At 40.2% G+C, this 18,065-nt stretch overlaps 1 protein-coding gene across 21 annotated transcripts in view; it reads right to left on the bottom strand.

Annotated features, from left to right (window-relative positions):
* Positions 1-18,065, bottom strand: part of LOC118422915 (dystrophin-like) — a 232,797-nt gene that overhangs the window by 191,666 nt on the left and 23,066 nt on the right. For 20 of the 21 annotated variants that reach the window (XM_035830778.1, XM_035830765.1, XM_035830766.1 and 17 more), the window contains 2 exons: positions 2,548-2,682; positions 788-1,048 (listed from right to left, as the gene is read on the bottom strand). In XM_035830778.1, coding sequence (XP_035686671.1) covers positions 788-1,048; positions 2,548-2,682 — 396 coding nt within the window. Of the gene's footprint in view, positions 1-787; positions 1,049-2,415; positions 2,469-2,547; positions 2,683-18,065 lie in introns of those variants that run through there. The other variant, XM_035830784.1, reaches the window with a different exon arrangement.

Genomic DNA, 18,065 nt, shown 5'->3' with positions numbered 1-18,065 from the left:
CACACCAAGAAGTTCTATTCTTGAAATATCAAGAAACACATATCAAGACAAGTCTTCTTTTCGCCACTGAAATAATTTTTTGGTACTTTTGTCGGACTTGCCAAAGGACTACCCTTCCACAGACAGCCCGGCACCTCAACTTCTCAGCCACTTAAAATTTCTTACTAACTGTTTGATGGAGTTTGATGGGGTTTGTGACCTGTATTTGCAAATTTTGTAATGGTCTCTGACACTAAATCCAGGGAAACTTTTGGCAGGAGTTCAAATAACAAATTGATCCAATTTTCTTCACTGTTCTTCAGTTATCTAAAAAGAGGATGGGACAAGCACATCTTCAAGATCAATGCCTTGCAGTACACTGTTTATCCTTTGATAAGATATGGAAAGGGCTGTATTACCCGCTGCTGTAAGCATAAGACAGCCTGCTGCAGGTTCTTAGTACATATAAGCATTTGCACGAACCCTATGAGATTCGTACGCACATTATGTGATACGCACCAATGACTATGCGAAAACGCACGAACCTTATGAAAATCACACAAATCACTATGTGAAAATGTACAAACCTTATGTGATTCGCACAAATCACTATGTGACACACATGAACCTTATGCGATTTGCACGAAACTAACTGAAAAAAATGATAAAAATATAAATACCTTGAATTTGCCTTTTGCTTTGACAATCACAAGGCAATTTAAGAATAAATCTTAGAAATCCTCCTTAAATTCTTCTATGTATCGAAGTATCTAATGTTATCTAAGAAGAAAAGAGAAGAAAAAAGTACCTTGAGTTTGTCTTCCTGCTTGGAGAAGTCCTCGTAGTCTCCAGCGTTCAGCTCGGGAGACGCCAGCTGCAGCTCAATATCCGCTATGTGGAACAGGATCTTGTTTATCTCAGCCAGGAAGTCGGAGGCCGAGGGCCGACCCTCCCCGGCACTCCGCATGCTGGTGACCGAAACCATGGAGACGTTCTCCGTGGTGATGGTTTCTGTGGTTACGGTGCTGAACTGCACGGGCCGGTGGTACTGTTGGAACTGGTTCTCGATCTGGAGTGTCAAAAAAAGTTAAAATGTCGGAAAAGTTACATAGGAGAAAAAAAATGTGAACTAAGGTACGTCAATGAAGATTGGACATTCAGGTAATAAGTTATGCCAAAAAGCAGTTACTCAAGCAACTGCAGCTGGGTATGATTTTGGAAACGGTCAGACGTTTCAGATAATATCCACTATCTTTCGTCAGTGACACTGAAGTGATCTGGAAGAAGTGTACTAAGTAGTCCCATAGCCTTAGGCTTTAAGTTAGGGGCATCCACTGTGTCTAGGGCATGATATTAGGAGGCGGATCCCAACCCTCTCCTTCCACTGCTTTGGAGACTTTGAGACTTTATCTGACAATCCATTAGTGACGTGCCCTTTTACCTCCCCAACAGAAGTTTGGAACTATTTTACACCTGGTTGGTGAGTGAGGAAAGTCGTGGTAAGTGCATTTCTCAAGGGCACAACATTGGTGGCATGTCAGGGGAATCAAACCCAGGACCTCTGGTTTCTGAGCCAAAGACCCTAACCATTACACCAACACAATGTCAGTAACAATTAAACCTTTAAAGTGGACATCAGTTTCAGCCTTACCGTAGCATCCAAAAATACAACATGCTCTCAATGGCAAGTTGCACTATTACTTGAAATGGCTACGTTTTTCATAGAACTTTGCTGGTAATTTTTTGTAGCTTTGCCAAGACGTTCTATATAATCTATGGGATCTTTCCATACAATATCCTCGACTTTCCCTCCCCCCAAATTGGGTATCCAATGGCAGGAGAATAAGGGGATCAGGACAGCCTATAGCTAGCTTTAAACAGCATTAACACTATCAAGACGGAGCCAACAGATCTTGGATATAATCTAAATGACACTTCACTTAAGCTGGTCCTAACTCTTAGTCTTAGTAAAACGTATACATGTCCCATTTCTGTCAGTAATGACCATCATGGTAAAGTCCTAGCTGATATCAGCCCTACAGCTTCCGCTATGGCTCAACAGTCCTATACAAGATTGACAGTCTCTGCCAAATAGGGCATTCATGTATCTCGAAGCTGACTCAGGTCTGTTGCAGTCTTATGGAGTCAAGAAATAAAAGTCGTGTAAAGAGACTTTCCCAAGGACAACAAAATGTTGATGTGGATGAACTCGTGTTAGGTTCCCTTGCAGCTTGCACTGAAAATATAGGAGCACTTTTTTCCTGCAATACAACCCAAACTGAGTCCCTTACGGCTAATGGGAGACCATCATGGCCAGATCACCACCAGGCAGCTTCGCCAGCTCGCTGCCGATAGACGGAACTGGAGAAAGCTTGCAGTCGCCTGCACTGCAGCCGACCGATGATGATGATGACAAAAAAGAAAGTCAGAACTCACATCCTTCCATCTCCTGTTGATATGGATGAGCTGGTGTTAGGTTTCCCTAGCAGCTTGCACTGGAACTGCAGGGGCTCTTTTATCACAGGCAACACCTACTGAGTCCCTTACAATAAAACAAAACCAACTCACATCCTTCCATCTCCTGTTGATGTGGATGAGCTGGGGCTCCACCACAGGCTTGGCCCCCTGCTGTTTCAGCTCCTCGGCTCTCCTGTTCAGCCTGTCCAGGTCCTCCTGCTTATGCTGAAGCTCCTCATGGATAGCCTAAAGGAAAAGGAAGAAAAAGAAACCACTTTAACTAAATTTTAAAAACAATGCAATCTCTTCAACTGGATAAAAACAGAGATTTACTTCTAGACGTTTCAAGTGACGTCCATCACTCTTCTTCAGCGTTACAAGTATGAACTGGAAGAACAATTACAGCTGACTAGAAAAAATGGTTGAACTACTAACTCCTAAGGAAGGTATGCAAAAGTCATCTTTGCATAGTACTTTGACTTAAACTTAACTTAAATGAACTTAAAGAACATCTGTAAATAGTCTCATCAGTTTGGTAAGTCACTGTATGACAAAATTCTTTCAACATTACCAGGTGTTCTATCACGTCATTAAAGTCATTTCAGTGCCCTTCTGGTGATCGTGTGCCACCTTCCTCAGGGCAGTTCTGACTGGTTCACATTGTACTGCAGCACTAGGTGTCACTGCTTACAGATGCGAGACACTGTTCTACTGGTCATAACAGAGAAGACAGATGCTATGTGCAGTATTTACAGGTTCACCGTACCAGGGAAGTTCTTTTTGAGAAGCACAATGACCACGGCTTAATGTCTTGTCACAAGGAGTGCAACTATTTAGAGTAGCAACACAGCTAGGATTCAAACACATGGCTTCTAGGTCCAGAGGAAGGGTCACTAACCAGTGGACTCAGACATCACATTAAAACATGCCCACAAAGCTTATGACTGGCAAAACACTCCCCAACTTTCCATAAAGCCGATGAAGACTGCAGAAAGTGGAGCATGGCAAATCTCACCCAGCCAAACAGTGCAATTTACTCCAAATCAATATCAATACCTTTTCCTATACAGCATGTTGGAACCATATATACCTGGCATCGACCCAACTCGATCCAGCATTTATACAATTAAAGGGTTGCATGATTTTGCCGTTGAGATTTGATCTGAAAGGTTATGTCACAGTCAATGTGACGCAATAAAGAGTTCATAACATCTGTTTTGTGACAGTGAATGGCATAGTTAACCTCGGTTTACACTCAGCCAGTTGGCTCTTTGTAACATCTATGTAGATGTTCTATAGTATTGCAAATTGGATATGAGATCATTAAAAATTTATCTCGGCCACATCTCTCTTTAATTGACTCCCTGGTATTGTTTTATTTCACAGCCAACTGCCACCAGCTCTGTTATAGTCCCTTGGCTTAATAGCTTGTCACCCCCCCCCCAGCTACTACTGTAAATGCAGAAATGTTCGCGGTGGATTAATGTTCGCGGTTTTCGCGGCGGCCGCTTCACCGCGAATTTAAAACCACCGCGAACATTTTTCCATAACAGTAAGAGACTGCAGTGCATGGTGCTACTGCGAAATTAAAACCACCGCGAAAAGTCCATTTTTCCGCTACCGCGAAATTAAATCCCGCGAACTTAACTTCATTTACAGTATTTTATGCCATGCCTCAAGACCATTCGATAACAAAACTAAGGCAGTCCTTTATTTCTTATTCAGTTCTTTAAAGCAAGTGTACAAAAACATTGTTAGATTTTAAGTCAACACATTGGAAATACCTGACAGCAGAATATGTAGCAATCACCAAATGGTACATAGGGCCGTGCCAATCTCCGTTTCAATAGCCCTTGGGCCACACAACTTTGTGCCATCAATATAGCTGGGGGCTAAGTCCACAGGTAGTGGTGTGTGTTCAACTATAACTTTGGGTCTTTCCCAACTCCTGCGTGCTTAAGTTAAAGCAGCATGTACCAATTTTCTTCAAAGTCTTTGGTATGACTCGAACAAGGATCAAACTCAAGACCTACTGAATGCAAGGTGACCACTCTACTCACTGTGCCAGTCTATAAATACAAAAGTAAGAGTTTCCTGGATAAGAAACTGTCGTTCCGAATCTCTCCCAATGTAAGTAGTGCATCCTCTTTAAGATCTACACCCTGATAAGTACCTCCTACTTTAACAAAACCAGACAAGCGAGCCCACAGCACACAATGGGTGATTACCAGGAGCACCCAAACGCTCAATACGCAATCTCTGAGCTTCTTAAGAAGGAATGGTCTCATTTTCCGTCTGCCAATTGTACTTTTACCAGGTAGGCGGTCTTAAGCCACCTTGATAAGAAGCCTATTACTGTCCTGGATAGCTGGTTGTTTCTGGGGGACTCAGACTAAATGAAAGTTGACACGTTTTATAGCGATACGGTGAAAAAACAGTCTTTCTTCAGGAAACAAGAAAGATTAAGTCAAGTTTTCTTTCTACAATCAAGTTTTACTTTCTTTCATTACTTGCCTTGGTAGCTGTTTCTTCCAAAGGATTAAGACTACATGAAAGTTGACAAGTTTTATGGCGTTACGGTGAGAGCACAGAAAGTCTTTCTTGGAGAAACAAGTAACTTTAAAGATAAAGACAAGTTTTCTTTCTACAGGCAGGTTTTACTGTCTTTTATGACTGGCCATGATAGCTGTTGCTTCCATAAAAGTCGACAGATTTTATGGCAAGACAATTGGGAACTAAGTCTTGAGGAAACAAGTAAGATCAAGACAAGATTTCCTTCTACAGGCAAGTGTTTTTTATTACTTATCTTGATAGTTGTTGCTTCCTAAGAATTCAGACTACATGAAAGTCGAGAAGTTTTGCGGCGATACGGTGTGAGCACACAAGTCTTTCTTTAAGAAATAACTAACTTAAAGATTTCTTTCTACAGGCAAGTTTCACTTTCTTATATTACTTGCCTTGGTAGCTGCTACTTCTAAAGGATTTGGACTGTATAAAAGTCAACAGGTTTTATGGCGATTCAGCAGGAACTAAGTCTTTCTTAATGAAACAAGTATGAATTCATGTCTTACACAAGATCTTGAAGAAAGTTTTACTATGTTTAAGTACATGATGTACAACTAACGTCAAACACCACAAGTATTACAGTACATTGAAACATAGGCTTCAAATTCTCACCCACAACATTTTCAGATAAACAAAGTGAAAGTGAGACCGAAGGAGTTAACCTCACTGAATAGCTACAGTTTCACTTTCTTATCTCTAACAGAGAAGACAGAAGCTATGTTAGGTACAAAGAACACACAAAGACACTCTTGAGGAAACTTCTTTCTTTCAGGTACGCTGTACTTTTTTTTAATTACTGGCCTTTATAGCTGTTGCAGCCAAGGTATTTGGACTACATAAAAGTCGACAGATTTTATGGGGATACAGCGGGAACTAAGTCTTTCTTAATGAAACAAGTATGATTCACGTCAAAGTTTAGGCAAGATCTTGACTTGCAGGTCGAAGCGAGTTTTACTATCTTAAAGTACATGATGTACAACTCATCACATGACATGTTGCTAAGGTACATAAAACGTTGAATGTAACACAGCACGTTGAAACGTGGGCTTAGAGTTCACTCCCAAAACTTTTACATAGAAGCAATGTGACATTTGCGATCCCAAAAGTAAAGATAGACAATGCTCATAAACATAGATATTGTTAAGCCAGATTTTGAGCCCTGTTAAAGCTAATCCACATTCAGTACCATAAGAGGCCATTACTTCTACATGAGCCTGGCAGGGAAATGACGTATGGCTGTGTGAAATCCATGATAATGTCTGAAAACTGCTGACATACAATATGCTGATGGCTAATAAAACAACGGAAGCTGACATACAATAAACTGTGCAGTAATAAAACGGTATAGTGCTCCTGATAAAGTGATAAGATGATGTATGACTGTAGGCAGTAGCCTTAAGCCTTTAGCCTACCTCATCTGGCAGATATATGTTCAAGGTACTGTAAATGCAGAAATGTTCGCGGTGGTTTAACGTTTGCAATTTTCTCGGTGGCTGCTTCACCCCGAATTTTAAACCACCGCAAACATTTTTCCATAGCAGTAAGAGATTACAGTGCATTGTGCTACCGCGAACTTAAAACCATCGCGAAAAAGTCCTTCTCCCGCTACCGCGAAATTAAATCCTTGCGAACTTAATTGCATTTACAGTATTCTGGAACTAATGAATTCCAGTTCCTCCAGCTTAGATATGAAACATTAAAAAAATGTCAGTGTACATGTAGGTCAATAGGTTGCATTGGCCACCTCTTATTAAATAGACTAATAGTTTTATTGATTTATAGTAGATGACTTTGTGTTCAGAAAGAAAACTACTAATATACAAAAAATTCATCATTTTGAGTACCTCAAGCTGTGCAGCTATCAAAATTACAATCGTATTTGATCATAATCTAAGTTTAATTTATTGCATAGTACTTGTTCCTCAGGAGTCAAGTAGAGGCTATTATGCAAACACAGCAAAAAGTAACACATAAGTCATAACATAAGACCTTCCAAGCAGCCTTGAAACATACAAGAAGTGCAACAAATGCCTCCCTACAGGTTCCCTAAGTCACGATCGCGACCTGACGATCAAAACAGCCGATGCTAGTGTACTGGACTCATTTCTTTAAAATGAAACAGCGTTACAGATTTACTTTACTTTACCATCATCAAAATTACAAACTTTCTCACCATAACCTTATAACAAACCCATATCTTTGAGTGGATTTTCAGCATACTAGTGCCCACGGTGTCAGTACCGCAACTTACAATAATGCCAACACAGCAAAAGTAAAAAATACCACCATGATATTAAGACCTCCCAAGCAGCCTCGAAACATACAAGAAGTGCAACAAATGCCTCCCTACAGGTTCCCTAAGTTACGATCATAACCTGACGATCAAAACGGCCAATGCTAGTGTACTGGACTCATTTCTTTAAAATGAAACAGCGTTACAGATTTACTTCAAGCTGTACCATCATTAAAATTACAAACTTTCCCACCATAACCTTATAACAAATCCATATCTTTGAGTGGATTTTCAGCATACTAGTGCCCCCAGTGTCAGTACCGCAACTTACAATAATGCCAACACAGCAAAAGTCAAAAATACCATCATGATATTAAGACCTCCCAAGCAGCCTTGAAACATACAAGAAGTGCAACAAATGCCTTCCTACAGGTCCCCTAAGTCACGATCAAGACCTGACATCGTGGCGTGATTTTGCCCATTTCCTGTTAAGACCCGGGGGAAGGTGAGATTGGGGCGATATTGCTACGGCGACCACAAGCCAGCCCAACAGCCTCTTATAAACATCCATCCTCTCACCTTAGACCCTTCCGTCAAAATGTCAGAACTCTCCGTCCTATCATATCCACAGATCTGTACTTAGGCAGATAGAAAGGTGACACACGTCAGCGCCGAACGTTTAATGGTAGGATTATGGTGTCATATTCTTCATAAAGACGCTGAATTGCTCTAACTTCTGGAGACATATCTTCGATTTTATGTCTACTTGTATCGTGATGGTAGCTTGATGGGCTCCAAATCTTTGTCGAAGTCAATATCATTTTGTATCATTTTTGTTTTAACGCTATTTTATTAGGATTATGGACGTGAGGATGGACTTAGAATGTTCATAACGATGCAGAAGTGCTTGAATTTTTGCAGAGTACATATTTGATTTTATGGCGTATTGCATTAAGGTGGTTTGATGCCCCCAAATCTTTGTCGATGCCAATTTTTATTTTGTTGACCTCGTTCTCGAGTGCTCTTGATATAAATCAGAAGTACAAATGCATCGCCTGTGGGAGTAAGAGTACAAGTTAACGGATATGGGGTGCGTTGAAGGGCAAGGCCTATGTGATTAGATCTTGCTGAAATTTACAGCTTAAGTTATACAATATCCTTGTAGGGATTGCAAAAACTTGGTAGGTTGTGATTTCGATCATCGGTTGAGTCATACCAAAGACTTTTAAAATGGTACATGCTGCTTTCTCTGCTTAGCACTCAGCACTAATGAGGAAGAGTACGGAAGTTAAACACACATCACTACCAGCGGACCAGCCCTCTGCTGTAGCACAAATGTGTGGCCCAAGGGCTATAGAAAGAGAGAAGGGCACCACCCTTAATCATCTGTTTCAGATGTACAGGCAACTTTTACTTTTTTTATCTTGTAGGGATGTCCCTGTAGCTCGACTGGTAGCAACTTCACAGTTGAGATCCTGGTTCCAATTAGTTGATATTTAAGACACAGTGGTTCTAATCCTGGGAAGGGCACCTCGGTTGGCGCTGTACCTGTATTTCGATAAAATGGGGGTCCTATGTTTGAGGAGGTACCTAGTAAATGTGTAAGGGGAAGGGCTAGCAACCCCTCCCTGTAAAAACATACCCTGCTACAGAAACAGCCAGGAAACTTGCTGACCTATGTGCCACTGGGCACTATAACTTACAAAGGTCTGAACCAACGAACAAACATATCCAAACCACTGCAGTAGCAGAACACATTTGACATCATGTAATATTATAAAGTAAACACTTACAAATGAAATATGATGGATAAATAAATAATTTCTATTTCAGTATATCAAACAATTGCTGGCAAGGCATTAGAGTGATTTGCTCCATTCTTCAACATTATTGCCAAAGTGGCCCACAAAAGAGCACGTTATGTATGTCTCCAGGGTTGGTTAGCTAGAACCTGTTGGCCATGTTATGGATGTGTTTTATCAGTGAGTTCTTCAGTGAGGAAACCAAGTGTGCACGGCGCGGCGGTACGTCATCCTTTTGTTGTGGACAATGATGGATCAGTCCGGAGAGGGCAGGAAACGAGATTTGACCCGGGTTCAAGTTCAGTTGGGCGTCATAATTTTCCCCATGATTTCAATCCACAGAGGTGTGAAGTGCCTACGTGCACTGGTTTGATACACTAGCTGCAATGAGCTTTCTATCATAGAGCCAAAGAACCCACAAATTTCAGAAAAAGTGTTGGTTTTGTCTGCTTCTTCTTGCAAGTCAATCCAAAGTTTCTAGATGTTGCCAACACTAGTGCTTGTGTAGTCTCTTCTGTTCATTGTCAAATACTGTATTTCTCCTATGTTTCTACCACTTACATTGTACTTGCATTTAGCTGACGGGCGCAAACTTGCAGATAAAGTTCAGTTGCATCATATTTCATGAAAGGTTGTCTGAGAGAATTCCACCATTTCGTACAATGAAATTACAAACTTCTGCAAGGTGGACTAACTGTAACATTTGTTTTGAATATTGGAAGCCTGAAAATTTGCAATGAAACAAAAACTCAATGAAATCTTTGATTTCTTTCAGTTCTGTTCGGACTCCTAAGTATTCACAAAACAATGTTATCAAAAAGTGTGCTTCTTTGCTTTGTAAGCAGCCAACAACATTTGATCTCCATCAAAGAAGGCCTGAATGCACTGAATGAGCTTTACAAAAATACATTATTTTCCTTTACTTCTGACAGAAGTGCTAGTAGAAAAAGTCCTAAGGAAAAACATAAAGTGACTTTTTTATTGGTCCTGAAGAAGGCGACAGTGGTCTTTGAAAATTTTATCAACGTATACATGTGTAGTGTTGGAAGAAAGTTAAGCATTATACTAGACTTAGATTTTGTGTTCATTGAATATTCACCGTATCGCTTAAGGTCATGTATTAAGTCACCCTCTGTTACAAGTATCTTGGAGTAAAATTTAAGTCCAGAAACTAAATAAAACCATTAAAAAGAGATGGATTTCTTCTTCCTTGTTTGATTGTGAAATATGGACGGTACATCCCCTTATTTCATGTGGGTCGCCCACAAATTCCCCGCGCCCGATACGATCATTACCAGCACTAACCCTGCTATATTGAGCTGCCCCGAATCTCCCTCCCACACCACCTTTACCCCCCCTGGCAAGCCTACCGGGCGCTGGCTCCATGACTAATGGCCTCCCCGTCTGCGTTGAAGGCTACCTCTGCTACTATTGATACCCAGGACTACAATACTGTGGTTGGAGCTGGGGAAAAAAAATGTTGTGTTTCCTGATTCAGTCCTAAAAAAAATTAGGGTCAGTAGGTAGGGATTATCTTCTATTTTTCTAAAGACTTTGACCAAAACTCTCAGTGAATAAAGTTTAACACTGTAAGACTGACCTGCATGAGGGCACATATAATTTCAATGTCGAACTTCAACTTTGTGCATAAAAGTCTGTGGATACATTTATCATTCATTAGATAGGACAATCAGGTTTCTTTTACTTGAATAGGAAGCAGGCTGAATTAAATTTCTACTTGGAACTACATGTATATGTGACTCCACTGCTCAAGCAAAAAAGTCTACGATCGGCAAGTTTTTCTAGGGTAGGTCGGGAAACATAAGCCAGTGCAAAGGCCAAGTGGGTAGAGTGTTCACCTTGCATTTGGTAGGTCATGAGTTCGATTCCCGGCCAAGTCATACCAAAGACTGGTACAACAAGCTGCTTTCCTTGCTTAGCATTTGGGAAAGAGTATGGAAGTTGAATATACACCACTACCATTGGACTAGCCCCCTATTGTAGTGATTACACAAAGTTGTGTGGCCCAGGGTTACTAAAACGGAGATAGGTGCCGCCCTATGTGCTATCAGACACGGGAAGGACTTTGACCTTTTTTTGTTAGGTGGGGAAACAGGAAACACAACTTTTTTTTTTCCTAGCCCTTACACTACCCTAATGGTTACCCTGCTAATCACTGATCCCCAGTAATATTGGCAGAAGAAGTCTGCCCGAGTGTTCCCTCCCTCATCAAGGGTTTGGGTAGATTTCTCCTGGGATCATGGATTTCACCGGGCAGCATATGTCTTCATGGAGGGATCAATACGAATTGATCGGCTTCGATCAAATTCCACAATTAGGACAAAACGCAGTAAAACGGGAGAGAAAGAGATGAGGCCAATACGGACAATGCTGTAATGTCTTATAGAGATATCTATCTGCCAGCCGTCGTCACTTCAGGCAGTTCCAGAGTTGTAAAAAGAAAATGAGAAATGCTGAAAGTCTTATATCTGGGAGTACGATCTGGTGGAGGCTTCTCTTGGGGCTTGCCTTAAGTCCTTGTAATCCCCTAACTATTATAACGTTATACATCTGGGTTTATCTGACCAGAGTGGATTGATTAGGCATTAAACACAGGAGAAGAAAGGCAAGGGGGAACATTCTCCAATATTGTTGTCAACCTTTAAATCCCTTTTGGTGTTGTTGGTTTAAACCAAATCTAGCAACACAGAAGATAACAGGAATGGGAGAAGATTTCCCAATACTGTCTTAAACTTTTTAAGTCTACTATTTTGTGTTTTAAGGTAACTAAAAGAAACATGCACTTTACAAATTAAGGTGTTGTAAAGAGATACAAGATTCTGATACAACTAGATTTCCAAATTTTGTCTTTCACCTTTCCTTTGTCACTTTGTGTTGAGCTCAAGAAAACCTGGAAGATATTTCACACAAATTTTTTCAAAGAGATATACAAGATTCCAATATACTAGGCGACGTAGGTGTATGATATTATTTTTTCCTTTAAAACATCAATGTCACTTTTTCCAATTATACCAGCTGCTATATCAAACTTTATCACTTCAATTCAATCAAAGAATTCATGAAATAGAGCATTTTGTTCACATTTTGTTCACTAAGGGCTATTTCTTAAAGTAAATCACTAGAACAGGTGCCTAGCAAGCCAACCAAACCCACATAAAAAACAGCATTACCTTCCAGAACTGCTGAAACAGCATCTGTCAGAATGGAACGGTGGACAGAAGAGCACTTAGAAACAGCTTGCCGACATTCCTAATGCTGTATTACTCCATAAGTGTTAGGGGTGACGACAATGTACTAAATCATTTTTACTTTTTTGAGGGGGGGGGGGGGCATTAGGTACCACTTCTGATCTGGTCAGTGCCCTCATATGCTAAAAATATTTTTCCATCATCCCACCAATACCTATTGACAGAATATTCCTACAAAAAATTTAATATCACGTACGAATTTCTGTCATTACACTCAAACTTTGACATTTTATATGCTTTTTTCAACTTTTTTTGTTCATTGAAAGTAAAGACTGGTAGAATGATCTTAAACTTTTTCTGTCATATGCAGGTAAGTTCGGGGATATTATAGGAAATGATAGGTGCTGGATAGAACCCTGGATCTTGTATAAGACTCTAAAACCGAATGAATATGAACTTTCTGAACAGATTTACAGGACCACATGACTTTTTTACACTCCTTTAAATACTCTTCTTTATGAGAAATATTTTTCCATCATGCCTACACCGATTAATGGAAAAATCATACGGAAAATCAACTTATCGTGTATGAATTTCTGTCTTGCTTTTTGTGTCTTTATTTTGACATTTTTATAGCTTAAGTCAACTTTTTTTTTGTCTGTCGAAAGTCAAAGTTGGTAGAATTATCTTAAAGTAAACTTTTTCTGTTTCAGGCAGGTAAGTTCCGTGATATCATCAAAAAATAATGGGTGCTGGATAGAGCCCTGGATCTTGTTTAAGACTCTAAAACCGAATGAATATGAACTTTCTGCACAGATTTACAGGACCACATGACTTTTTTTAAACTCCTTTAAATACTCTCCTTTATGAGAAATATTTTTCCATCATGCCTACACCGATTAATGGAAAAATCATACGGAAAATCAACTTATCATGTTTGAATTTCTGTCTTGTTTTTTCTGTCTTTATTTTGACATTTTTATAGCTTAATTCAACTTTTTCTTTTGTCTGTCGAAAGTCAAAGTTGGTAGAATAGTCTTAAAGTAAACTTTTTCTGTCACAGGCAGGTAAGTTCCATGATATCATAAAGAAATCATAGGTGCTGGATAGAGCCCTGGATCTTGCATAAGACTAAAAAACCGAATGAATATGAACTTCCTGCACAGATTTACAGGACCACATGACTTTTCAACACCAGGGAGACATACTCTTCCACACCAGGGAGATATACTCTCCTTATCAGACAAGTGCAAGATGTGAGGTTGTCATGCTTTAGGGACCCGATCTAAGCCCAAATTTTCCATGGTATACATCATGTAAAGAAGGTGGCAGAACAGTTAATGACAAGAGTTTGAGAGCGAACAGTCAACCATGAAATTTGAAAACACGAAAAGGCACATGGGGGTCCAAAATCGACCTTGACTTTCATCTTCCAAAGAGCAACCAGTATTTTGAATCCTGCACAGTCGATCAGGTATTTGTCAGATTGCTGAGGCAGAAAAACCCTGAGCATGGAAATCAGGAAAAAACTTGTAATCCCCCAGTGGAACTTATGTAAGACCGTGGAGCCTGTGTGAGTAGATCAGGTGTTCGCTAGGGTTGTAACCACAAATTACTACCCAATAAAGAAAGCTCCAACACACCGTTGAGCCTCCCCAACCCTGTCTATCTTGGGGATTTTTCTTAACAGCAACAAGGAGGGAATGGATATGCTACCAACTTCTGATTCTTGGCTGTTGTTTTGTCACTATCACTCTAACCACAAATTATTACCCAATAAACAAGAGTTTGAACATACCGTTGAGCCTCCCAAATGCTGTCTATCTTGGGATTTTTTCTATGTAATTGTAAGGGAAGGATTCCAGACACACACATGCTACCAAAAACAAAGGTCACCCTCAGTTACTTTACTTAATATAACTTTATTGCACAACATTTGTACGACATAACCTTCTTAGCAAAGGTAAAAAATGAGTTTCAAGCCCTGCTGTGAGTGAAATCGGGGATAGGGCCGTAAAACTGGGTTTAGCCCCCTCACCTCTGATCTTAGAGTTCAACTACCAGGTCAAAACGTGGCTTTAATACAGATCCCCCCCCAGGACCTAATTTCATGCACAAGCGGTCGCCGTTTCTGATTGAAGGCAAAGCTAGTTTAATTACGCCGCTTTCTCCGCGAGTGTCAGACGAGAGCAATTTAGTCTCCCGCTCTACGATGACCCCCGCCGTCTTCTAATCATGTGAGGTGTACAATTTAGTGGAAACAATACAAATCAGACGTCAGATACTAATGGGGGGAACATCCATTATCCAGACACACTGACAACAAATTGCAGTAGTTGGCAGAATAGCCCACTATGTCATACAGCAACACGTACACTTAATAGACTTAATGATTTCAAATTCGTTCTTTTTCTCTTTCCTGAAAGAGGTCAAATGACTGGTAACGATTCCTCAGAGCCCTCTATATTTCACCTTTCTTTACATACCCTAAAAATTGGACGCAGTATGTCAAAATAACAGCATTTACCCTTAATAGCTTTACACATTGCAAATTTGTTCTTTTTTCTTCCCCAACAGAGGCAAAATGGTAAGTAATGATTCTTTACAAAGAAACACTAATATGTAGCATTTCTTTGCATGTTGTAAAATTGGGTCCAATATGTCCCAACAAAATCACAGATTTCAAATTTGTTCTTTAGCCTTCTCTAGCAGAGGTCAAACAACACATAACGATCTTTCAGAAGGAATCACTGATATCAAACATTTCCTTGCATGTCTTCAAAATTGGATCCAAAAAGTCCAACAGCAACACAGATTTCGTATTTGGTTTTTATCCTTCTCTAACACGGGTCAAGTAACCAGCAACGATCGTTCAGATAGAATCACCAATGTCACACCTTTCTTTACAAGTCCTCACATTGGGTCCAAAAATCTTATCGATAAAACAATTCAAAGGTAATTTCAAGGGAAAGCGTTCCACTTGTCCACATCAGCCAATACTAATTTGGTAAAAAACACCTAAGCAAATGTTGTCCCATGAGAACTCATGCCCTAATCTCGTTAAGGATCTAATTTCACACCTTTATCTGTAGTGTTAAAGGAAATTAAAGATCTACAATGTATACCACAATTTTCTAACACTCAAAGTACAAAACCATATTATTTGTAGGTCAGCGTTTCCTTCCTAACATGGCAATACGTCAATAAATATTGACGTGATAGATTGCGACACGAAACAAATCTGACCACGGTTTGGCGAGTAAGAAATGATGTTTTGGTTAGGCACCTCTGATGACTATCTACGGCACAAAACATTGCCAGTTGAGAATGCCAGTAATAGACAGAAAGACAGCAGTAATGGCCAATGAATGAGACAATAATTGAAAAGGTGAACTTATGTCTAGTAGAGCTAGTACTACTTGAACTGTAACATATGAGCAAGTGTAAAAGAAGGAAGAATGACGCTAAACATTACAACTCAAAAGATGACGCAACTGGACTTTGCACAAGATTCCTTGTAAAAGCTGCAAAAAATGGCCAATAAATGAGACAGATTACTGACTTAAAAGGCCTACTATTTGCACTGTAAGTTAGCAGTTGACTAAGTGAAGGAGGAATGATGTTACCGTACGAAGGCAACGCGACAACTCAACTGTAAACTATCGCACAAGATTAATATTCAAGGATGACAAAAAGCTGCAAACAGTGCCAATAAATTAGATGAATCAACGACAGAAAAGCCATGCATTTCTCTAAAACGAGGAACGACGTTTGACGTTACCGTGCGAAGGCGACGCGACAACTCGACCGTAAACTTCCATAGCAGGAGTCCCAGCAGGAACAAGTAAACCACGGCCGTCCAAGCGCACATCCAGACTAGCACGGCATACCTGCACATCAACTCACACAACACCTGCCCTCAGATCTCCGTGTGCACTACAATACACTCAGCTAATGCCTTACACTTCTCCCCTGTACAACATGTATAGGTACATGTACAAGGCATCGGCACTTGGGTACAGACGCGAGGTGCTATATAGCCTGTAGGTGTGATCCAACCACGCACAGGATTAAATGCCAATCAATAGCGGACGCCTGCTGTCAATGCCTCTTCCGTACACTCCCTGCATTCGGAAACTTTACATACTACAATGGATTTCTGCACGCAGAGCATTGATTGACTGCCGTACAGAGAACTATCCCCTGAAAATAGACTCTCTGCAGCCAATGATAAACCGAGCTGATTTCTTTAGGAGAGAGTTTTTTTTAAGAGGGAGGGACAGGGAGCAAAGTTTTTGAGCTACTTTTCATCGACCTTCCAGATTTGCAATCAGCACAGGAGTTGGGGTAGGAGGAATTGGATCTTTTTCTTCAATTGACCTGACAAAATCAGAGGGTCCCTCGAAGACGCCAGAAGAAATGAAAAGCATCAATCAGAAGGTGCAATTTTGTTCCCTGTCGCGGGAGGGACGGCAAGATCTGGAACGAGCTGCGAAGACTACCCAGCGAGACAAATTCATCATGCCACTTATAAATTGCCCGAGGCATCAGTCAAATGGAAACTACATGTTTGTGCCTACAATGAGCTTCTATAACGTATTAGAAGATTGTACTGTGCAATCTTGCAAAACGATTTGAAATGGCAAGAACATCGTTCAATTTCCTGATATCTACAACAAGCCTGATATAAACAGAACAAGCACAAGAGATTTGAATTTTTCTTCTAGAGCTTAGAAGAGGATTGGAATTATCCAGGACCATGCCACTTCAAATTTGTTCAAACCTGATATGATCAGACAACCACAAGAGATTTGAATTTTTCTTCTAGAGCTAAGCAAAGGATTCAAAGTGTCCAAAATCCGATTTTTTTTATTTCCAAATTTCTTTAGACGAACAACAGAAAAGACTTCTTCTCTACAGTTAACAGCCTACCAACACAACATCCAGCACATACAGGTACAATGTATCATTATTTGTCCACCTACATTTGTAGCCATATCAATCATAATGCATATTTACTGTAAATCCTTCAAGACATGAAACATATAACCCACAAAATCCACCCATCTTGGGGTCACCCTGCTTGCAGTGAGAAGGTCCTGCTACATGGATTACATTGTGTACTTTGCGGATGTAAAGACAGGGTCCATGACAACCACCAGGGAACGAACTTGACAATGACAAATAGGCGGACAACGCATGATATACCAGAGCTATGACAACAACATGTACTTGTGCCTCAAGGCCACTAATGGATTATTATACTCAACAGAGATCACAAAAAGATAACAATGGGGAATGGCACAGTAGTAAAATTTCATGCATGTCCTCATGTGTATGCTGATCTATTGCAGCATTTGGAAGCAAGTTACAGGACAATTTTATGGTTGGAACATCTTTGAGTTGTATATCTCAAACCAAGGAGCTTTGATAAAAGCTTTGCTAAGAGCTTTGCTAAAAGCTCCTTGCTTGGACTGACATAAATTTTTTTAAGTCTCCTGATTGTAAAGTTCATAAAAAGTTACCACGACAAAAAAAGTTTCTTATTTTGATGCAGTGAAAGATTCTAACTACGAACTGTGTCCTTGCCTTGTTAGCAAATATTGAAATTGTATGATCCCTACACAAGATGTTTTTAGACAGTGACTTTAAAAAGGACTGCATTTCCTTACATGTCTGCTAGGTGGCATCAATGCACAGAGACCACCAAAGCATCACAGCCTTTTTGTGAACTTATGGAAAGTTCTCCTTAAAAAGTATATCACAAGTGGACTTGAACCCTCTTTAATTTGTAACTGTCGCGCCCCTACTGCCCCTTTT

Source organism: Branchiostoma floridae, chromosome 9 (genome assembly GCF_000003815.2).
Source record: "Branchiostoma floridae strain S238N-H82 chromosome 9, Bfl_VNyyK, whole genome shotgun sequence".
Lineage (NCBI taxonomy): Eukaryota > Metazoa > Chordata > Leptocardii > Amphioxiformes > Branchiostomatidae > Branchiostoma > Branchiostoma floridae.
The sequence above is the reverse complement of the archived record's forward strand: the minus strand, read 5'-3'. Positions and strand labels throughout refer to the sequence as shown.